This window comes from Podarcis muralis, chromosome 5 (assembly GCF_964188315.1).
Source record: "Podarcis muralis chromosome 5, rPodMur119.hap1.1, whole genome shotgun sequence".
Taxonomy (NCBI): Eukaryota; Metazoa; Chordata; class Lepidosauria; order Squamata; family Lacertidae; genus Podarcis; species Podarcis muralis.
In genome coordinates, this window is record NC_135659.1 from 47,084,253 (window position 1) to 47,108,987 (window position 24,735).

At 41.0% G+C, this 24,735-nt stretch overlaps 1 protein-coding gene across 4 annotated transcripts in view; it reads left to right on the top strand.

Annotated features, from left to right (window-relative positions):
- Window positions 1-14,111: 14,111 nt before the first annotated feature.
- Window positions 14,112-24,735, top strand: part of LOC114599023 (BEN domain-containing protein 5) — a 723,068-nt gene continuing 712,444 nt past the window's right edge. Inside the window, exons 1-2 of one of the 4 annotated variants that reach the window (XM_028733533.2) lie at window positions 14,112-14,262; window positions 21,704-21,826. In XM_028733533.2, coding sequence (XP_028589366.2) covers window positions 14,169-14,262; window positions 21,704-21,826 — 217 coding nt within the window. In that variant the 5' untranslated portion in view covers window positions 14,112-14,168. Of the gene's footprint in view, window positions 14,263-14,339; window positions 14,407-14,495; window positions 14,611-21,703; window positions 21,827-24,735 lie in introns of those variants that run through there. The other 3 variants (XM_028733539.2, XM_028733534.2, XM_077928752.1) reach the window with 3 other exon arrangements.

A 24,735-nucleotide genomic window follows, 5' to 3' on the forward strand; every position in this document is an offset into this window, starting at 1 on the left:
CGGGGCTGGATGCAGCGCGCGGCCTCTCTTTCTTTCTTTCTTTGTTTAGCTGGAACCAAAAGCCTACGGCAATATTATTATTTTATTTTTTATTAAATTTATATACTACCCTTCTCCCGAAGATCATAGGGCCGTTTGCAATATTAAAAAATGTCAGAAACAGCAACTACCGCCCCGTGTCCCATCGTGCCATTCCCACGCTGCTCAGAGGCACGGTATATGCATGGAACTAAGGGTGCGGACGGAAGAACATCGGTACCAATAAAGCAGAGAACTTAGGTTGGCGAGGATCCCAATCGGGGCATGTTGTGAATTAACCCTGAAGGATCTACCAGAAAGCACGATCGGGCAAAGCGGGTGGGAATGGGTGACTAGGGCTGCGTACTCAAGTAGACGGGATCTCGCGCAGGACAGTTCCACGGACAAGGCTTAAACATACAACACAATTCGGGGATTTCGCCCCCGTTGCTGCCACGTAGATCGGGGATTCTGCAGAACTCCCAAAGAAGGCCAGACCTTTCCCGCGCTCCCCTGGCGCTCTTACTCCTGCTTGTGTGCTAAGAGGGATGGGGGGAGTTTTCAGGCCAATCCAGAGGCTTTGCTTATAGGTTTCTATACATACTAGAACGTGGCTTTTGGGGAGGAGCAGCCGGAGCGCTTATATAGCACCGATGGGAGGACTTTCACACATGCAAAACACGGGGTTCTTGCATTTACAACAATTGGACAGATACTGTACTAGATAGTGGGGATAGAAAACGTTTGAATGCTATTAGATCTTGTGCATTTGGAAAACAACATCTTTGCATATGGCACTCAAGGTGTGTGCTCGCTTACTTGGGTAGCAAACGTCACTGAACACGCAGGAACTTATTTCTAGCTAATTTTGCCCAAGTACATTTGGGCTTGTCAGAAAATGCACGTTAGAAGGTGATTAAAGCAAAACGTACCGAAGCCCCAGCTGTCAAGACAGCCTGTAATTCTAGCTCTTGTGTTTGAACAGAAAATATGGCTGCAGTATACAGTACAGCCAGTTGGGAGAACAGAACAAATAAGAATGGGCAATATAAATATTTTCTTAAGTAAAGAAATGAAAAAAAAATATAAATTACGTTTGGAAACAGGTTGCAGCCCTCAACTTTACCATGCAGAAGCAAAATGCAATTCAAAGTTTCTGCAACAGAAGAACTCTCACAATCTTTTTATCTTCATTTGAAACCTATGAAAATAATAAGAGTGGTGGATTCCCTGCCCTTCTTCATTTTTCCTTAGACTTGAATATCTCTGCCCAACAATCAACAATATTGTAAAATGGAAAGTTGAGGTGTCAGAAGCTTAGGCCTTCCCTAACAATTCCCAGAGAGTCTCACTGGAACCAGGACCCCAGAAGCATATAGTAAAGTACCTGGCACTTATCCTATTAATATTTTCTTCTGAAGCCATTACAAATACCAGATACTCCTGTGATTTCAATGTCTTTAACAGAACTCTGCTAGTACAGTACAAGTGATCTCTGAATTGTCTCTGAACACTAGAAAGTGGTAGAATTATCTCTACCAGTGTACCAATACTAAATTGCTACTTTGAGTGTTGCTATAATTCGTTTTAGTGGGGTTTCTATCACAAAGTGAAAATAATCTAACATTCATTAAGCTGTTTAAGATTTCCACAGGAAATTTCAACACTGATCTGATCTGTCTGGATGGGATTAGGTGGCACTACTGACACTTGATTCTGTTAATTGACTTTCACACTGCTCTGTATTATCATTGAAACTAAGGAAGGTACTAAAGACATTTTTAGTCCCTATGCCCTGTACTTGAACAAAGGCAGATTAGCATTGAATTACACTCAGTGTGTATAATATGAAAACCCATCTGTTTCTAATATTAGCATATGGACGTCTGATCTCTGGCAAAATCTGTTCAGTCCAAATGGACTCAGCTTTTATATATATATATATATATATATATATATATATATATATATTAGAGAATAATCCTGGTTGCATATGATTTATATGATGCTAAAATACAAAAAGTGTCCAATTCATTACATAGGCTGTTTTCAGTTCATTAATAAACACTTAAATACAAAAAAATGGATTCTTATTAATAATATGGTTCTGATTGCTTAAGTGTGTACAAATAAAATACATGGTAAAAGTTTCTAACATATGCAGGGCTGTTCAGTCAGTTTGAAGGGAATGTTAATTTCCTCTAGCTCTGTGAGAACTTCTAATAACTTTTTAAATATGCAAATACTCCCCAAAAGAAAGAAAGTGTCTAGAAGTGTTATAAAGCATAATCTTTGTCACCAAAACTGATGAACAGTCATCATAAAGCAATCTAAAACAATACTAAAAATAAGAAAATGTAAAACGAGTTGTAAAAAAACCAAGTAAAAATATCAAGAGTATCAACCGCCCATCACAACACAACACAACACAACACAACACAACACAACACCTTCTGGAACAGCCAGGTTTGTCCTGCTGAAGATCCATCCCCAACCAATCACTGCTCTGCAGGAGAGAGCATCCTGCAGATATCAAAAAGGTATCAAGCCATCTGTTATGATACTGGAGTTGGGCTTTTAGTGTGATGACACCTGCCCTTTGGAACTCCCTCCCATTACATATCAGGCAGGTACCATCTCTGTAGTATTTTCAATGCCTGCTGAAGACTGCCCTTTCAACAAGTCAAGCTGTTTATCCCCGTTAACCTATGTTTATCCCAGTTAAGCTACATTGCATTTTATTTTTTGTTAAATATGTAATGGTTTTAGCGGTTTGTATGTAAGCAGTTGTTTTACACATGTTTTAATTGTATTGTGAAATTGCTTTGAGGTGCTCATAAGAAGTGTTCATAACTCAAATAAATAAATAAATGACAAAACCCAACAGAGATTGAGCTCGCTAAATTGAGATGGGTGTTGATTGCCAGATGGGTGTTCCTGATGCATTCACATTTAATCAATTTAATCTGAATTCCATCATTTTGTTTTTGTTTTTTTTAAACCTTGTTGGTAATTTCCTGTTTGCAATATCTTATTAAGCCCCTGAAACAAATATACTTCAGTGGCCAAAGCATTTCAGCATGTGGGCACCACTACTCTTAGCAGTTTTAATGACAGACATCAGACAGAGACAGAACACACATGCATCTTCGTATGTTTTAGGGTAAGTGAAACACAGATATGTAATTTTGTATACATTCAGTGTGGTTAGGATTTTGGACAACACTTAACTGCCATGAGTTTGATATTAAATTTCCACTCCTAGTGTGTCTCACATGTAGGAATCTGATAGTTACCATTTCCCCCAGCCTTTCACTTGCTGAAACTATTTTTTAAAATTTAATATAGATTTGATGCTTTCACATTTCATTTCTTCTAGTACAGTAGTGTTTTACATTCAAAACAATAATAACCACACACACCAATTACGTATTAATAGAGCAACTCTTTCTATATAACCTATTTTGAAATATGTCCAATTCAGGATACATCCCTTTGACAATGCATCCTTCATATTTACTGCCTGAGCCATAATCCAGTTAAACCAAGGTTCATTGATTTGGGATTATAATGCGTCAAAAACTGTTGTTATTCTCAAACATCATTTCTGCAATAACCTATTTAAAATTAGTAAGTAAGTATATCATACCAAAGTTGTTCACTGTTTAGAAATCAGCTACTATTCAAGTAGTAAACGCTCATATTAGCCCTCTAAATATAGTTATAACTTTCATTTAAAATAGAACAGATTATGAGCTGTTGTTCCAGATTGAATGCTTCATATTAATAATTTTGGAAAATTAATGATTTTAATGTTAGAATAATTTTGCCACAAACAAAATAGCAATCTTCTTAAAATTAGTAGTAGAATGAAAACTTACATTGTTCGCAGGAAAAAGTCTTGTATGTGTTGTATGAAATTCTTAATCAATAGCCAAGTTTCATTGTATGTATGAACTGAAAAAACCACCTGTTTTTACTTTGTCTATATAGCGTCCTCTGTACCTGAGCATGTAATTTGTGTTACTCCGCCCACAGACCGCCCTGTTTCTTTGTCCTCCAACAATAACAACCTCTGGAAGAAATGGATATGACTAGAACTGGCCCAATTTATAGAAAACTGCACGCTCAGAACAAAAATCCAAAAGCAAAATATGAACTTTTGCTAATAGTGTCTCCTGACTAATTGTAGAATCTGAAATTTGACAGTGCTGTTAGAGTACAACAGGCAAATTATTTTGTGAACTTACACCCCAAATCATTTTGTCATTTAGATCTACTTCACATTTTTTAAAATTGAGACTAGACAACGGAGTCTTAAAATAGCTGTTTGGTAAGAAGAGAAAGAAGAGAAAGAATACCATGCACATTTTTAAGATGTGCTAGGGAAGCTTTTATAATACTCTTTTTTAGATGACAACGATAGTACCATTACTGAATAAAAGGGATGGCAACACCTGTCTTTAAACATTCATAATTTCCATTGATTCTGGATGGGTGCATTCATTTTTAGATCAAAACATATTTATTTGATCGGGTCTTTGGGCATGAGAGATGTTGAAGTGTTGCAGTACAGTGGTACCTCGGGTTAAGAACTTAATTCGTTCCGGAGGTCCGTTCTTAACCTGAAACTGTTCTTAACCTGAAGCACCACTTTAGCTAATGGGGCCTCCTACTGCTGTCGTGCCGCTGCTGTGTGATTTCTGTTCTCATCCAGAATCAAAGTTCTTAACCCGAGGTACTATTTCTGGGTTAGTGGAGTCTATAACCTGAAGCATCTGTAACCTGAAGCGTCTGTAACCCGAGGTACCACTGTATGGATTTTAACTCCTGCTGTTTCACATGTGGCTACAGTTTTAAAATGTTTTATTGGTTTTTTAAAATAATATTTTAGGCTGTAAATATCCCTGAGATTCTCCAGCAGTTTGGCTTCACTCTATTGTCTCTCGAGAAAGACAGATGCTAACAACTGTTGTGAGTTTAGGTGGGGAAGGTAGACTGTATTCCTGAGTCCCTTCTAATTCCTGGATCCATCAAAGGTTAAAATCTAATGGGGGGGGTCTCATTGTTGAAGTAGGCAGGCCAGCTTCTTGGTAGTGTTCTTAAGCATGGGTTGTTAGTATAATATAGGAAGTTGCCAAAGGACAAATGGGTGGGCCCCTTCCCTCACCTGTCTGGTAGTGAGAAGGTGAATAATGAGAGCTGAGTGTGTGAACTAAACTAGAAGCAGGCTTCATGAAGGAGCTTGAGAGTGAGAGCCATGACTGATTTCTGCTTGAATTCAAGGCTGTGGCTATGGGGAAGCAAGATCTTCTGAGGTGTTAAAGCTGTGAGCCCTTAGGCAGTGGCGGAGCTTCGTGCTCCGGCACGGGGGGGGGGGCGGGGGAGAGCTGGCGGGGGTGAGGCTGGCACACATCCTGGGGGCGTGAAGTGCTGCCCGCAGGGGCATGGTGCCCAGCGCAGGCAGGGGGGCAGCCACGATGGCGCCCCACCAGTATTGTGCTGCCGGGGGCGGTGTGCTCCCCCCACACTCCTCATCCTCCGCCAGCTCAGCTTGTATATACAGTGATACCTCAGTTTTCAAACATAATCCATTCCGGAAAACCGTTCGACTTCCAGAAGCATTTACTTCCAGAAGCATTTACTTACAGAAAACTCAATACGGAAGCTGCGTGGCACGTTTTACTTCTGAAAAGCGTTCGAAAACCAAAGCAGTTACTTCTGGGTTTTCGACATTCGAAAACTGAAACGTTCGGCTTCTGAGACGTTTGAAAACCGAGGTACCACTGTATGTGTAAATAACCACATATCAAAAAGACACCACAGTTTCTGCTGTCCCTCATCCCAAGGAAACCAAATCCTGGGTTGGAATCCCTGGAATCTCATACCCCTCTGAGATTGGGATGGTGTACAACAATACACATAAACAGCATCATAGTGAGAAACTATATCATGAAGGGGCGTAGACCCTTTAACTCTAAATACTCACGGATTACATTCTGCTGAACTCAATGGAGCTTACTTCAGAGTAACTGCATAGGATTATGTTATGTACTGAAGTTCTCACCCTGGGCCAGCAGGGGGATACTGTAGATAGTTATGCAAATGAAGGATCGAAAGTGACGTTCAGTGATTGGCTAGTTACAGAAAATGGTTACTGTTGCATTCTAGTGGAGCTTGTTGTAAATAAAAATAATGCCCTTATCCCTTATGGGGTATCCAAGAGCCAGTGGCGTAGCGTGGGGGGTGCCAGGGGTGCCGGCCGCACCGGGCGCAACATTTTGGGGGGCGCGTTTGGCCGGCCCCCCTCGAGGAAGCGGGAACCTCTCCAAGGCACAGCGTGCCGTCGGTAGAGGAAAAAAGCCGCGCAGCAGCAGCAGCAGCAAAGTCGGAAGGAGGAGGAGGAGGTGGAGCGAGCCTGCTAATTCCTTGCTGGGAATTAAGCGGCTCAAGACTCTCTCCACTGGCCGCCTGGGTAGTGAGCCGAGCCGAGCAGGGAGTCTGGCGAGGGGGTGGGAAGAGACTTTCCCCCCTTTTTTCCACCTCGCCTGGTCAAAAAGGAGAGCGGAGTCTCCTCAGGGCGCCCTCAGGCAGGGCAGGGCAAGGCAAGCAGAGCGAGGAGGGGAGGGGGGGGAGCAGCCAGGAAACGCCGCGGTGTGGAGGAGGAATCAATTTAGGAGAGAAAGCGAAAAGCCTTGGAGAAAGGGGAAAAAGGAAAGAAAAGAGGCAGCTCCAGGAGAGCGCGGGGGAAAAAGAAGCCTCGCTGCTGCTGCTTGGGAGAGTAAATTACTGTACTTGCCTTGCCCCGGGTTAGGGGGCGCAAATTACTTGCCTTGCCCCGGGTTAGGGGGCGCAAATTACTTGCCTTGCCCCGGGTGCTGATAACCCACGCTACGCCGCTGCCAAGAGCCCATATAGAGTCCTTACATAGGTTCCCTATTGGTAGGAGAAAATAACAGAGGCCAACCAGAGAATATTGAGAAGCAAAGCAGCTAGTAAGCTTGATCTTTATTGATCTGTTGCAACAGGGTGCTCCCCTCACACGCAGGAGAGGAGGAGGACCCAGAAAGATGGTGTGCAAGACCTTATAAAGACTTTTGAAATTCCCATTCTCTAGATCAAGACCACCCCCAGAAACATTATGCATACATCACAGAAGGGGTGTAACCTAAGACCACCCCTCAGATACATCCCACCTACATCACAGAAATTTAAATGTTCACAGAAATTTAAATGTTGTTTTTCTCCTGTCACAGTTTATCTCCTGTCTGGCAAGTTACTTGATTGGATTTCCCGGGGAGCCTGGCCATTCTTTTGTAGTGGTAAAATACTTATTTCCTGGGCCAGGTCACAGGCTCACACCTTATTCAAACAGGCATATCCTTGAGACAGGATTTGTGAGGAAAGAGACAATGGGGAGGCTTTTCCAGTTTAACCTTGCAGAGAAAGGATTTGGTCAGTTTAGGAATCAAAATGGTTCCAGGTTGGCTTTCCTGTGCTGATCTATGTACGTGTGGTTATGAACGTTGCCATATATCTAAGACCATAAAATTCCTATCACACTGCATAGGATTATGTTATGTACTGAAGTTCTCACCCTGGGCCAGCAGGGGGATACTGTAGATAGTTATGCAAATGAAGGATCGAAAGTGACGTTCAGTGATTGGCTAGTTACAGAAAATGGTTACTGTTGCATTCTAGTGGAGCTCTATATAAGCAGGCTGACTGAGCTCCTCAGTTCAGTTCTGTTCCAGCTTACAAATAAAGAGCTGCTTTGGAAGAATCGCTGTGTCGTCTGATATGTTCGCCCACAACTTAACAGATTACATTGTTAGACTTGTATGACGATCTGATTCTCAAGAGCAGTTACCCGTCTATAAGATGGGGGCAACAGGGTTGTTGTGAGCAAAGCCAATACAGACCGAATGAATCTTTGCGGATTAAAACACTTTTAAACAACTGACGGGGATAGCTTTTATTGGACATACTAGATTACTTGGTCTTCTAATGCCTCTTCTTTCAGACACATGCAACAATGCTTCGGTGGAAGATACTACCATTTTCTATATTTATAGTCTTCACAACAGGAAACAGGAAACTAAATTTATCAATAGCTTTTATTAAATTGGCCCAGAAAATGAAATCCCTTTTATTGACAGCATTCTTCAAATTGCTCTGCTAACACACCACCCTTTCATATAAATTAGTACCTTCAGTAGCTGTCCCATTGCTGCTACTGTCCATGCTGTGAAAAATCCTGGCCTGAATAGTTCTCAAGTAGCAAGTGAGTCAGTCTGCGGCTGCAATAATTCTTGTAATGAGCATCTGAACATATCTTAGAATAGCTGCAGAGGCACTTTCAGTTTGTGGCAGAGATAGCATTCTCTCCCCACATGTGATTATTCCTCTGAAAGAACAATGCTTCTAGTCTCTCAGTTCTACACACAGAATAGCTAACCTGTGGTTGCTGTTCTCCAGCTCCCATGATCCCTAACAACATGCTGGCAGGGGCTGATGGGAGGTGGAGCTGAACCTCATCTGGAGGACTTCAAGTCCCCCTCCTGTTCTACACACTTACTATTGATATAAATTAAATAGGCATATGAATGCAAGAGCAATAATCCATGTTTTTAAAGTGGGAGCTATTTGGCATGTGTTGATTAACACTGATATAGTTATTATGAATTATAAAGGAGTGTCTTTAAACCTTGATAGGGGACGCGGGTGGCGCTGTGGGTAAAAGCCTCAGCGCCTAGGGCTTGCCGATCGAAAGGTTGGCGGTTCGAATCCCCGCGGCGGGGTGCGCTCCCGTTGCTCGGTCCCAGCGCCTGCCAACCTAGCAGTTCGAAAGCACCCCCGGGTGCAAGTAGATAAATAGGGACCGCTTACTAGCGGGAAGGTAAACGACGTTTCCATGTGCGGCTCTGGCTCGCCAGAACAGCAATGTCACGCTGGCCACGTGACCCAGAAGTGTCTCCGGACAGCGCTGGCCCCCGGCCTCTTGAGTGAGATGGGCGCACAACCCTAGAGTCTGTCAAGACTGGCCCGTACGGGCAGGGGTACTTTTACCTTTACCTTAAACCTTGATGAGAATCTGTGCCTGCCCTTTCACACTGAAATAGCAAAAATGGTTTTTAGGCATACTAATTTGGAACTAGACTGAACAAAAAACTATTAGTGAGTGAAAATAAAAATAATGGGACGGAATTTTGCCAACATAAGTTTTTCATTCTTTCTAGCAATATGATAAAAATGGAACTGCGGAGGTAAGAATCATTCCAAACCTTTTGTGTGGTTGTGAAGCCTGATATTTAAGCTGTTCCTAATCAAACAGTATAACACCTGCTGAATGCTGCAAGACAGACTGTACTTAGTAGAAAATAAGCAGTTATTTGAAGTATAGGTGTGAAAGGTATCATAAGAATTGAATAGGGACCATATGTGAAATGTGTGCTAAAATGTCAACATAGCAAAAACCATTCTAATCTGCTATTATAGGATCATGCATTTTAGTTGTTCAACAGAAGTAGGTCAAAATCCTTAGCAGATAAATGTCTAATCCAAGATAAACATTAATAAATCCAAAAATAAGATTAAGTCTTTACCTTAAATACCCAACAAGCCAACTGAAGCGAAAACCTTTGTCATTTCATAGTGTGCCACTGGCGCAAATATTTGGACCACTCTTTCAAAATATAGAAAATAGGTGTTGTAGAAATGAATTATGTTATGAAGACAGCCATTGAAAGACAAGCAACAGGAAAACAAGTCTGGCACAACAGGTTTCACTAGACACCAGCCAGGATTGCTTTAGGTTTGTTCCAAAGTTATATTCAGTCTCTGCAGAGTCACAATATGTGGTGACTGACTGTGCATGTCGCTGGTGTTAAGAGATGTATGCAGGCTCCCTCAGCCCCACAGATATGTCTGCCAATAACCTATCGGTCATGGTTATAATGTATGCAATAATAACACTTATGTTCTTTAGAGCATCCTTTGCCCTCCTGGTGGCTCCAGATATTTAGGATTACAACTCCCACCAGCCCCAGCCAGGAGTTGGTGAAGGTTGCTTTAAAGCATGGGTAAGCAATCTAAGGCCCGGGGGCCGGATCCAGTCCAATCGCCTTCTAAATCCAGCCCGTGGATGGTCCGGGAATCAGTGTGTTTTTACATGAGTAGAATGTGCCCTTTTATTTAAAATGCAGCTCTGGGTTATTTGTGGGGCGTAGGAATTCATTCATTTTTTCTCTCTCTTCAAAATATAGTCTGGCCCCCCACAAGGTCTGAGGGACAGTGGACTGCCCCCCTGCTGAAAAACTTTGCTGACCCCTGTTTTAAAGCATTGGTTGCTTCTTTTGAAACCTGGCCTTTTGCCTATATTGGACTACTACCTGCCCGTGGCTGCTTGTTTGCAGTCTCTGGATCTATGCCTGCCCTGCATTCATTCAGTCATCTCTAGTTCTTTGGACTGACAGCCAGTATCCCAATGCAACACACACACACACACACACACACACACACACACACACACACACACCAGGTTGCAACATCTGACCACTTGTGATTATAACCACATGGGGCATAATAATAATAATAATAATAATAATAATAATAATAATAATAATAATAATACTACAATAATAATACACCAAATCATAGTTTGGACTATTCCATCAGAGGGACAGCCACTTCTGCTGTGTTGTTAATGTGAAAATATGAACAGGAGATACACTGGGCAGTTATATGGACTTTTGTGTATACATTCAGGTGACATTATAAGCTAGATACCAACACCTCAACCAAGTGTCATTTTGTTGGAAACTCTTATAAAACATAAGACTGTTGTTTATATAGTTGTCCTGTTGTACTGCCTGGGATGAATTACTTTTTTGTATAACTGCAATCAGATTAAACCACTGATTCCAAAGAGATAATGGTAATTTCTGTGCTTACCCAGGCATGAATTTATATTTTTCTGACCTCTTTTGGGGCAATCTATATATGGAGACCATTTTGCTGTTAGAGAGGAGCCACTAGAGAGGGTATTGTTTTAATGTATCCATGCAGGTCGTACATAGCACCTCCCTTGTGTACACAGTTTACTTGGTTTTAATTATTTTTATCTTGGAAGGTTATGATCAGTCTATGATTTTTGGAAGTTGATTTAGACTCTAAACATTAGAGATTGCCTCTTCAGAGTAAATATTTTTACAGTATTATTCTCTCAGAAGAAAATAAATGTAAAGGTAACCCTGGAATTTTTCATTTTTTTGTTCCCTTTTGTGAAAATGCAGATTGTAGGTTGCTTCAGATACAGGAACATAGGAATATACAAAGCCATCTTATACCAAATCAGGCCATTGGTCCAGACACTACACTGTGTGGTAGCAGCTCTCCAGGGTTTCAGGCAAGAACGCTTTCCCAGTCCTACCTGGAGATGGTGGGGCTTGAATGAACCTGAGACCTTTTGCCTGCAAAGTAGATGCTCTACCACAGGGGTAGGCAACCTAAGGCCCATGGGCCACAAGCGGCCCATAGGGGTCATTTAACCGGCCCACGAACCACCCACGAACTGAGCTGCCTGCTTAGCGAGTCCCTGCGTGCTGTGCTAAACCAGTGCAGTGAAGCGTGGTGCGGGGACTAGCTTCCGTGGCACCGGAAATCACATGTGCGCAGATGCCAGAAATCGCGGGTGGGCGCACTCACATACATACATGATCCGGCCCATGGAGGGATCTCCTCTGGAGTGAACCAGCCCAGGCAAAGTAAACCTTGCCGTCCCCTGCACTACCAGCCCTTCCAACGTGTCAGAACTGCTCTCTCTTTACCACAATACATTCCTACAGAAACATGATGCAGTATGATAATCTAAATTAATGGTGCTCTTGTTGTTGGTTTTAAAAAAGTGAATAGTGGACTCTCCTTCATTGGAGGTTTTTGAACAGAGGTTGGATGGGCACCTGCCAGGGATTCTTTAGTTGTGGTTCCTGGATTGCTAGGGGGGTTGGACTAGATGACATTTTGAGTTCCTTCCAACTTTATGATTCTATGTTTATTGACCACTTTTGTAACTATACACAAATACTTTTCCAAATAAGAATTCCCTTATAATCAATTAATGTATTTTAGTGCTTTTTATTTGCCTCTGAACAGAGCAATGTGTTTATTTTTTCTTGTTTAGCCGTAAGATTCATGCTTGAAATCCTTAAACTCACTTGACCCACATGCTAAAATCCCAGCAGAGCTGACTCAGCTGTTCATCTTCCCCACATGGACGTCACTTTTATTGTGTGTGGAAATGTTTGTCAGATAAAAATCTAAAAAGAGAAGAAAATAAAATGCACAGTTTTGAGGTTTATGTTCACGTGCCATGTTAAAATTTATTTTCTAGAAGGTTCAGTCTCCAATAGGACATTCCAACTGTGAGCTACGTGTGACAGAGCAGGAACAGGATAGGATAGCTTCTAGGCTACACAGGTGGGGGAGATTAACAGTAGAGGAGTTATATTCTTGCGCTACCAGAATGCCCATGAAGCATTCCCAATGCCAAAGCCAAAAAGGGCAAGAGCAGGGGAAGAATAGAGCTTAAGAAAAATCATTGGCTTATTTAAAGCTTGTTTCCAAGCTCTGCAATGTATAATATTACACTTGCAAAGGAGACAGTATTAAAACATTCCTACTGGAGTCAAAGGACAGGCCAAGATGGCTTCCCTCTACCCACTTTCTGCCCTCACATCGTGCAACAGAGGATGGGATCTTGGATAACTCTGAAGCCAATAAACTCACAAAGCTGTATGATTCAATAAGGTATATGGAAAGGGTCTACATCTGTCAGTCCACACATGTCCACAAACTTAGAGCACCTAAGCAGAAACCAGTTTAAGGGCATTTTGTACAAACAGCCAAGACTTCCAACAAAGAGGGAAGGACAGATTATCAAGATTTGTCATGTCAATTGTGCATAGCATATTCCTGCACCATGATTGCTAATCATAACTATGTGACAGATATATAAGCATATACCGGTAAATATTGAATGGCAGTGCCCATCAACTTTGGCTGGGGAGCGATGGCAGGTGTGAGCACGTGGGGGTGGCAGCACGGTGGGAGGGGTGCCCTGGATTTAGGGGGGCTCCAATGTGAGTCATGTGCATGACTGTCACACTCGGCCTCCTCTGCCCCCTCAAGAATGGGGACTCAGCCCCGTCCCAACAGAAATGGGGGGCTCATGGGAGGGGCTGAAGACACCTCAGCCCTATAGAGTTGGTGCCTATGACTGGAGCTTAGTCCCCTGAACCCAGGGCCAGATTTAGGTTTCATGAGACCCTAAGCTACTGAAGGTAATGGGGCCCTTTATATGTCCAGCTGTCCTTTGTCAACAACAAATTGTCGCTGTTTTATGTGTTGAATATATGCTATATGGTAGTTTATGGACTTAACAGGTATCTAAAGCCATTTGCACCTGCATAATGTAGGCACCCTATACATATATAGAAACAAGCAAACCAGTGATATTTTGGGGAGCAGGTTAGCAGGCAGGGCCCATAACTAACATCATAGGAGCCTACACAACACAGAACACTGTTGCTGTGTGTAGGTTTTATTTTATTTGTTTTTTTATCTTATATTTTGGAAATGTACATCCAGGTTTTTTTTCCTTTAAAATTTTTTGGGGGCCCCAAGAGAGCGAGGCCCTAAGCTATAGCTTGTTTAGTTTATACATAAATCCGGATTCCTCAGCCCTACAGAGTTGGCGCCTATGACTGGAGTTTCGTCCCTTAAACCCCAAGCACAGGGTGTATTCGGAAAGGGTTATCGTGCAGTTCGGGTGATGGGTGCGAAATTCCTGTTGAACTCAGTAGGGCTTAACGTCCGAGTAAGCATGGCAAAGCTTAGGCACAGATATTTATCCACGCGGCTCGATCCTGTGGCATGTTTACTTGGAAGCAACCTCCACTGTGCTTAACGGGGCTTATTCCTTCCCGTGCCAGCGTGCCTTTGGACAAGAGCCTTCCTCAGAGAGTCGCCTGAAACTGGTCGCCGTCGCCTCTCTGGGCTCTTGCTAGCCCCTTTCCCCTCCCTCGCGCCGCTCAGCTTTCCAGGAGGAGCAAAAGAAAAGGGGGACTCCCCTGGCTGTGACGTGCGTTGCCATGGTGACGTCCGGACAGCGTCTCGCGGAGGGAGGGGGAGGGAATGAAGGGATGAAAACAAACATGGCGGAGAGGAGCAAGACAGCAGAAACGGGTCAGTTATTATTCTAGCGGCAGTCCCGGGCGGCGTGGGGTTGAGGGGCGGGGGGCGAGGGAGGCGAAGGCGGGAAGAGCTGGCTGGAGTCTATGGAAGCGAGCGACGGGCGGTGGAAACAGCCGTCGTTTAGGCGGCAGGGAGGTGCGGCCTTGGCGGAGGGAACCACCGAGGGAACTTGGGGCCCCGCTGAGGCTTTGGCGGGGGACGACCTTGTGGGGGGACAGGAGGAGCTGTGTGAGGAAGACCTGCCAAGAAGGCAAGGGAAGCGTCGACCTGCAGGAATGCGGGGGTCGGAAGGAAGCCTGCTCATAAAGGGGATATCTGGGGGGTCAGACCCCCACTTTGGTGAGGCAGAAAAGGAGGCCCCCGCTAGCCTAGGCACAAACACCCAGCTGAGGAGAACGGAGGGTTAGGGCACAGGGAGGTTTAGGGCACATTTCACAAGGTATGAGGTAATGGTGGTGGGGAGTCGACGAGGGCCGGAAAACAGCCAGAAAAGCAATTCGGGGATCCACTGGGATTGCAATCCAGGGGAGCTGAGGAAACATGTTTAGGGTTGCTCTGCCCTTCAGAAATCGCAGCCCAGTCTGGAGGAGTTTGATATGTTTAACCCCAGAGGAAAGCGTTGCTGAAGGACTTGCTCCTTCCAGGTGTGCATCGGATTGCAGTCGTTTTAAAAAGGGATCATGCTGACAGTTCAAATATGTAAGAGGAAGGAGGTATTGAGAGGTTAATGTTTGTCCTCTGAAGGTAACATACTGATGTATAATTTTATGAAAATCCTACTGATGGGGATTATGTTGCTTGCTATCAAGTAGGGTGTGAAGTTGCAAACTTTTATAGCCTCAGACTAAGGCATTTTGAATGAAAGACATCTTGCTCTGTTGGGTGCTGTATATAAATATGCAGAGAGGTGTGAAAATTAGTAAAAGCATGAGAGGGAGGAGAGCTGTTCACACAACTTTGTAAACTCATATTTAGCATCAGATCTATTTTGCACCATCTTCACGCTTTGTGAGCAGTGCCTAGTCATACATATGCTGCCATGAATAAAATGCATTTTGACCCTCCTGAGTTCTAGTTTTTCTCGAAGGCCCCACGTATTTCACTAATTTAGTACAGTTTACATTTTTAGATGTATATTAGAATGTCAAACTGGCAGGCACTGTAATCCTTGACATGTCTATTTAGAAATAAGCCCTTATTATTATTATTCATTGTTCAAATGTTAATGTCTGCAGGACTGCACCCTAAAGAGCTTTGTTCAGATCTTACATCACTACATAAAATGGATTTTCATTTTTTGTAAAAAAAAAAAAAATCTGAAGCAAGGGGGGTGAGTTGGGCCCTTAAAAAAATTATATCGACATGTGCAGTAAATGTAGAGAGTCCCATATTTCAAGGGGATATGATCTATTTTACCAAGATAACACTTCTTTTGTGGGGGTATTGCATTTTCCTTGCAACAGAATATTGCGTTTTGTGTGCTGGAATTATAGAGGTTTTCCCCAATACCATGTAAATTGTGAAAGCTGTATATAGAATGCAGTTGTATGAGTGTCACTCAGACCTCTTTGACTGTGTCTAGGCCATTATTGTAGTGCAGTTTTCCCATTCATTGCTATTATGTGCTTTTAAATAATTTCCTTCTCATTCTACTGAGGTAAACATTGCCCTACAGTGCCAATTAAGCCTAGCAGTGCTAACATGACGCTTTGGCACTTTTTGTAGTTGCTATATATCAGGGCCATTCTCCTTCACATCTGGAGGAATGTCTTAGAATTTCATTAACTTGAAGTGGGGGTAGAAGTTTAGTTATCTGCAGTTTCTTTGGATTAAAAAAAAAATTTAAAGCAGAGAACACAGTCTACCTGCAGTGAGGTCATACTCCACCTCAGTTATGCAGGGATGAGTTTCATGATGCTGTCTTTTAAAAGAGACTTGTGGGAGTACTGCTTGAAGCCTATGTTTTTGGTAGCAGCTCACTTTCTTTTATCATATGGAAGAGGATTGACATTTTGCTTGTGGAATCTAGACTTTTATTTATTTATCTGAAGCATTTTTAACCTGCTCTTCAGCCAAAAAAGGTTCCCAGAGAGACTTACAAAGATCAGTAATATGACAGTCCCTGCACTCAGGCTTATCATCCTAATGACATGACACAAATGTGTTTGGAAGGGAGGAGGAAAAAAGCAAAAGTCAGGCAGAAGGTTTTGTAAGGACCACTTGAAATGGAGATAATGTGAGGAGTGGGAAACTTATAGTTTCTGGTCCCTCAGAGCAGAGCTAATGGAGTGAACCTTTTCATTTCTTTTGCATCATGGTGAAATGTCTGCTGCTAGATGACAATTGATAGAAATAGGAGCTGGCTTGTCAGCAGAGATGGTGGTGGTGTGCTTTCTCTCCTCTCCATCTCTGCTGCAGCCTTTATAGCAAGAATAGTGAATCTATGACTCTAGAAGTGGTTGCACATCAACTCTCATCAGCACCAGCCAGCATAGCTAATGGTCAAGGTTGGTGGGAGTTGTAATCCAACAACATTGGGGAGCCATAGGTTCTACATCATTTCAGGAAGATCTAAAGAAGATCTTCTTGGTTTGATATCTTGTTGGGGAAGTCACCTTCTTTGTGTATTACTACTTTCAGTGTCTACTAGTGGTAGTCTCCTGGACACCATGTCTCTTTATGTGAAATTGTACCTTGTTACCTTCCTTAGATTTTGTGTCCATGTATTTTATAGTGTCCATGCATCACACAGAAACACAATACTAGCTGGTATCTGTATTGGAAATTGATTTTAAGTATATGCTGTTTTTACATTAAACTAGATAGATAGCTAGATAGACAGACAGACAGACACACACACACACACAATTGTTTTAAACTATTTTTAAATATGTATCTGTTTTAAATATTTATGTATATGTAAATATACTTTATTATAGTGTAAATTTCTTTGAAATACCACATAGAAAGCATATAAGGAAATAAATAACAATAAAATGATAGCCAGAACTAGGATTTTGGAAACTACTAGTGTAAACAGCACAGTGTGCAGGGATTATAGACTGGTGAGAAGAAGGGACAAAGTCTGGATTGTTGCCTATAGGGACTGACATTCTTATTTATCCCTCTCTTACTCAAAACAAAAAAGGCCTCTTGTGAGGCCAGTAACAGTCTGGGGATCTAATTTTCACCAAGTAAGTAACTTTTAAAACCAACTGATTTTTGTAGTTGCAATAGGGGTAGTAACAACCATAGGAAATGTGGATTTCAAAGTAACTGACAACTGTCCTCTTGTCTGGCTATCATTTGAGATGCTTTCCAAACCTGTTGGAACTTTTCAAGCCACACATTTACCCTCCCTTATCTTAACGTTTCATTGTTCCTTTGAAGTGGTAAACTCTGCTGGCTAGATTGTTTTGTCGTATAAAAACAACAGCAAAGAGTCTTGTGGCACATTAAGGACTAACAAATTTATTAAGGCATAAACTTTTATGGGCTGAAGTACACTTCATCAGCTGCATCAAATGTTATCTTTAGTTGGTAGGTTTTGTCCACATGGGTGTAGAAAAAAGTAACAAAACTTATACCACCATATTCAAATGATATAATATAAATTATTGAATTTGGCTATTCAACAGTGGGATCCTAAACTGGAGGGAAAGGATTTTATACTACCTAAAGATTCTGTTTTATTCTCAGAGGAATATTTTCTCCAACTTTTAGATAAAGCTACTGAATTCAGTTTTCTTTTGTGTATGTGTTGTTGCACACCACCCCAATTGCTGAGTGGTACAAGATTCCAGGGGTTCTTGGCCCTTACCCAGGGTTTGTGTTTCCTTTTGGAAATGAGGCACAGCAGAGGCCATGGGTCTTTATGATACATGGTTTATTACACCTTAAGCCTGTGATGGAGGTGTTCACAGCATTAACACCCCAAATGGGTCTTATTTCTTCCTTAGTCACAGCATGGCTCGCTCTCTGTGCTTGCTGCTTTGCTTCTGGCCCACATCACTGCAAACTCAGCTCTAAACTCTGCCTTTTGTCCTTCTCACTAACTTCAGGCTGGGGGAGAAGCCCCACCCATTTCCTGTCTCCCATGGAGCTCCATTCCTTTGTTTCCCTTGTTGGCCCATCCCCCAGGCAGTCACCTCATGAGGAAGCTAACCTGCTGGATCCAGGGATTAGAGGGGTCTGGCACATAGGCATAGGATTTTTGTTAGGGTTTTTTTTTTTTTTTAATCACGGGTAAAGATACCACCAAATTGGTGACATTAAGAGGGGCAGGCTTGGGTTGGGAGGCTGGCTTCTGCTGGGGTGTGTGTAGAACCTTAGTTAACTCAGTACTTTCAATGATTTTCAATAATTTTTATGGCTTGGGGTAGGGGGAAGCAGCCCCTCTGCCCTCCATTGGTTATGCCCATCATCTGGCACCCACAAACCCACACCCACCCCTTTGTATATTTACCTGCCAACTGAGAACAGCATTACATGCATCTGATAAAGTGGGCTCTGATCCACAAAAGTATATCCCATAATATTTAGTCTTTAATGTGAACTAACAAAATTGTTGTTGTGGCTACAGTAATACAGTTAGCCTACTGGAAGTAATGTTATAAAGGAATCAAAACTGGATAATGCTTTGTACCTACTGTTAACATATTAAGGTTGAGATCATATTCATTGTACATGAGAGTAAGTTAAATCCTCTGGGATTTACTTCTGCTTGTATTGTTATCATTTGCTGATCCTAAACAACATCTTAAATTAGCTTAGGGCAAATACTAAATTCCTCCTTCCCTTGAATCCCTTCTCTTGAAAATATGACTATGGAAAAGGGAAGTGAACATTCTTGCTGCTGGAAAGCAGGCCCTTACAGATTACCCAAAGGGAATACAGTGGTACCTCGGGTTAAGAACTTAATTCGTCCTGGAGGTCTGTTCTTAACCTGAAACTGTTCTTAACCTGAGGTACCACTTTAGCTAATGGGGCCTCCCACTGCTGCCGCACCACCACCGCACAATTTCTGTTCTCACCCTGAAGCAAAGTTCTTAACCCAAGGTACTATTTCTGGGTTAGCGGAGTCTGTAACCAGAAGCATCTGTAACCTGAAGCGTCTGTAACCCGAGGTACCACTGTATGGTCCTTTACAGAAAAAAGATCTCCCAGCCTTGAGTTAGATGTGGGATGGTTCATAAGTCCTGCCCAGAGAAAATAACCTCTTCAACCATCTTTCCAATGGTGCTAGGTCTTTACCTCTGAGGCACAATCTGGAGGGATAGTGTTGGCTCAGACCCTGTAAAAAATATGAAGGGTTAACTTACTCAGAGGAACAGTTATGTACAACAACTGGCCCTTGAAACAGTTTCGTTCATATTGCTAAAGAACACAGTGTTTCAAGCTCTGTTCCTGAATACCATGCAGACTTAAGCACTTCTCCGTGTTTTCAGTAAAGTACATTTTAGGATAATTTGCCCTGTCTTTTTGCTATTTTAAACCACTTTTCTTTTCCAAAGATTAAGGAAAAGACTGGCGATTGCAGACTTTGGCAAGAGTAATAGTTTAGCAATAGCAGTTCTTTCTGATTTAGTCCTATTAAAGTCTACTTTGCTGTACACTCTCTGTAGAAGGAAATGTTACATTCTTTGTCAGATTAGACTACTGTAGTTTGGATCTTTCTTTTACAGAAAAGTGTAGTGATGTTATAATAAGTATGAGCTGGATAAAATAAAACACAAATGACCAATTTCTCAAGTGATTTCATTAAAGAGGTGCTAGGTTTGTTGCAAAGAAACCATGCATTATATTTAACTAACTTGGTTAAACAAAAACTAACAGATATCAAAGTCTTTCCAAATTCTAATTTGAAGAGGATATAAAAGTAATCAGTCTCAGAAGTATTGAAAGTAATTGTGCTACACTCTTGCTTTTACTGATGTTGAAAAATAATTTTTGGTAGAGCAATTGATGTTGGCATCTGTGCAGGAAAATCACCACAGTTTTCTTAAAGGAAATGCTGTGCTTTCCATAGATATGAACTCCCAGATAATTTGCCTGGGTTTAGGGATGCTTTCAGAATTGTCTTGATTTGGAGTTAGTTGTGCTAGCAAAGTGGAGCCAATGCATTAGAAATCCTGCTCTGTTTTGTTTGTTTCTATTTTATTTTTTATTTTTTTACAAACAACTGCTATGCATGCACTGTTTGCTGCAGCTTTCAGTTCCTTCATGTTTTATTACTGCTGTGAACACATGTATTGATAAAATATTGTGTGATTGTGTATATGATTAAACCAAGATTCTAGTTGTATAGTGTTTTACCTATGCACATGTGCACAAGGAGCATTTGTGAAACATTAGAGAAATGAATTAGGTAATCCTCTAATTTCTAACCAAAAGCGTATGTGTTCATTTTAAATTAACAGTTGATTTCCCCACGTAATTGAATATAAATGTAACTATATATTTACACGATAAAAGCAGTGTGTCAAATTAACCCAATATATGCTTTTCTGAAATCAACATTCCCAGTTAGGACACTGAATCATTTGAGAATGTGAGTTCTTGATTACAAAGGGAGAAGAAAATAGTAGTTAATGTAAGTAAACAGAGGGCTGCATGCTGCAGCCATAGGATGGCTGACCAGCAGATGGAAAAAGAGGTCTCCCATGGCCCTACTTATTTGACCATGATTGGAATTTTAGCAATTTATGCAGTGATATGGATGAACCCTATGTGTATTATTCCATTATCAGTTCATTTGGTTAGAACAAAATTCATAGGATTCCAGCAAAGGGGTGAACAAATGCTTGAATCCATTCCCTATTACAGTACACTAGCCACCACCAGCAGTCCATTGAAGCTGCTGTGCATGGCAGCTGTGAATTTTAAAGCCCATTGTAGGAGCTCTGTTTTAATGTTTGTGTACCACCTTATCTAGTGCACAATTCACTGGTTGAATTTGCTGGCCATCTGATCTGGGAGATGGTAATCAGGTTACCACAGTGTCTTGCTGTGGGAAATGTTTATAATATATGATGTGACTGTCTCTTTAGGGAAAGCTCTGAACTTCATGCTCTGCAGTGCAACTGTGGGTCTATTCTAAATAATAATTAGCCTCACACATGTTGATGGGGTCCTATGCAAAAGACATTATCTAATAAGGCCTTGTTTCTAGACCACCTGTTATTTGGGGGGTGTTGAGGCAAGGTAATTGCCATTGCCAGATCATTAGCTCCTGAAATCTCATTGCTACTGGGAAATGCTGTTTATCAGATACTATTATAGAATATACTTGGAAAACATCAGAGCATATGAGTGAGTATTATGTTTCATCACCTGTACAAACTATTAAAACTGCAAAGGAAGATAATCTCTGTGTTCTATTTTGGTATCAAGTTTACAATAATATCTAATTAACTTATTTTTATTCCAACAGGTAGTGACATAGGAATAGATGAAATTATCACAGGAAACTTAAACAAATGCACTGCTGTTCCACCAGGGTATTTTGGACAACCGAAAAAGGGACATCTCATATTTGATGCCTGCTTTGAGAGTGGTAAGTATAATGTTGTTTATAAAACAATAAGATGTTGCAGACATCTATGAACTTGCCAGCTTAGACCACAAAACGTTTATAAACAGTGATAACCAAGAATGTAATACTTGGTGAATTGATTTCAATTAGTCTATTGTTTTGTATGTTGCCAATGTATACATCATGTGTTGAATGTTGCTTCAACATGCATAGACAGACTTGTACTACTGTGGACATAATCTAGAGATATGGAACACTGATGAATTATTCTGGCCACTGTCATCATCATTTCATTTCTGTTATACTTTTCTCTATATGTTACTCTTAGACCATGACAAAACTTCAAGAGAATAAATACATCAGCAATGCATTGCTATCCTTCATACCTCCATGTATATACAATTTAAAACAGTTTCATAATCACAAATAATACAATAACCTCAAAATAATTCTTTCACAATTCATTACTAACAGGAAGAAAGTGAGATGCTATGTCACCCAGCAGGTTGTAGCAGCAGAGTAAATCTTTTTAAAGACCCACAGAAAAGGATGGGCCAATCCTTAGTCCTAGATGTTTGCAGGAGCAAGATAAAATTGGTTTTGTCTAGAATGGTTTTATCCAGTCTTTTCTATATAAATATTCACAGGACAAGGAACATTGTTCATGCTTTGTAAACAGAAAGTCCTAGGTTCAATCCTTTATATTGTTGGTTTAAAAAATCAGAGGTGAACTCTCTTTCCAGTTGCAGTACTCATTAGTGGTCTAGAATGACAAGTATAGTATAGGACAGATTTCTGTGTCTACAGGGAGTAGTGTAGTTGACTGTTCTTCAGCTCTCTAGGTGTTATTTTGCAAGGTGTTTTCCATTTTGACTTCAGGTGACATCTTTGAGAGATATATGACTAAAATGTTTTGCAACTCTGAACACTTATTAGTGTTTTACTTGTGAGGTAGAGGTTTCATTAAATTATTTTTCTGACATTTAGTTTATTTCTTCCAGAAAACTCTTGCAGTTTCTAAAGTGGAATGTTGTCTCTTTGCCCTATTTGAACATAATGGATTGGGGGTCATAAATAAGTATTGGTTAGGTCATAAGTTTTAGTTTTGATACTTCTGCTCAGAAGCTCAGAACAGAGTGCTTTCAAAATACTCTGTAATGATGTTGAAAATAGTTGGCCTTTGTAAAGGTTCATTTTTTTTCCAGCTTGTTAACTTTAAAATGGTAAGTAACCTTCAATCATCTTCTAACTTGTATTTATCCATTTTATCTATATAATAGTAAAGTGATAAACAATGTTGCACATTTAAACTAGTTAATACAGCTAGGTGCTGGTATAATCTCTAGAATATGACCTATCTTTTGTTGGGCAGTACACATGACAAAGTTAACTAGCTATATTTTTGTTTTGAAAGCAATTATAATAGAAGCAAAGAATCTGAGGGAGCAACAACAGCAAGTAAATGTTCAAAGTGCACCCTTTCCTCACCCATTGTGGGCAACAAAAATGTTATCCACTCCCCTTTTTGTACTTGCTCTAGATATCATTTGGTTCCTATCCTTTTTGAGAAGTAGCATTCTGTTACATGTGTTTGCATGCAATTTTTAGTTTGTATTAGAACTGTGTATTCTAGAATTGTGGGGTGTCTCTTGTTCATAGCCTTGAACTCAATAGGTGTCTCTAGACAATCTCAAGCACAGGCTTCCCACCCAGCATATGCAGAATTATTGCAGCTGTTTGATGAGCATTTACGGTATATAAATTATCCTGAGCACTCAGAAATACTGTATGAACATCAAAAGTTGTTTGAAAATTTCATGCAGGCACTACCCATATCTTAGTGGGCAACACCTGAAAAATAGTTTTGGACAAAATTGGTTATTTAGGTCTGAATAACTGCATAGACTTTTCTATGTATATATTCGCACATACACACATGAAAAACAAGCTTATTGTGGGTAGCGTCACATCATTTTGACTGAGTGTGTCCTAACGATAATCATTTTTAGCTTAAAATGTTACATCAATGCCTTTGATAGATATCCTTATAGTAGTATGTTGAAGAAATTGTTATGATGGTTCACAAATATTGCAACCGCTACTCAAGGAAATTGTTTTATAACTACTTTTTTGTAGCATCTCATCCTGTTTCCAGATGCCTGATGTTTTACTATTTCAGTGTAAGATAGAACTTACACTGCTATTATATAATCTCACTTTGTGTGTATCATAGAATCATAGAATTGTAGAGTTGGAAGGAATCCTGAGGGTCATCTAGTCCAATCTCCTGCAATGCAGGAATCTTAACTAAAGTATCCATGGCAGATGGACATCCGACCATCTGCTTAAAAACCTTCAATGAAGGAGATTCTACCATCTTCCGAGGGTGTCCATTCCACTGTCAAACAGCAGGATAGGATGTGGAGGATATAGATCTAAACTAGTTATTTGTCATAGCCTGGTTCAGTGACATTTGAGACCAATAAAATTTAAAGGAGATTCCAACTAAACATTAGGAAAAACTTTCTGACAGTGAGAGCTGTTCAAGAGTGGGATGGGCTACCTCAGAAGGTGGTGGACACTCCAGAGTTGGAGGTTTCAAAACAGTGTTTGGATGGTCATTTGCCAGAGATCTTTATCTTTGATTCCTGCATTTCAGGAGGTTGGATTATATGACCTTTGGGGTTCCTAAGTAATTCTCTAAGTGAAAACTGGGGCTCATGTAAGCACCATGAAGAAACACACGTTTTGCATCAAGAAATCCATAACACACTTCACTTGAAAATACATACAATCACAGAAATAAATGTGCATGTGCAGTTATTGTTATTTTATTTGGATAATTTATATTCTACTTATAGTTAAACTCTTAAGTGGTTTGCGTGTATATTGATGGTGAATATTCCAATAAATATAGCAGTGTTTATTTT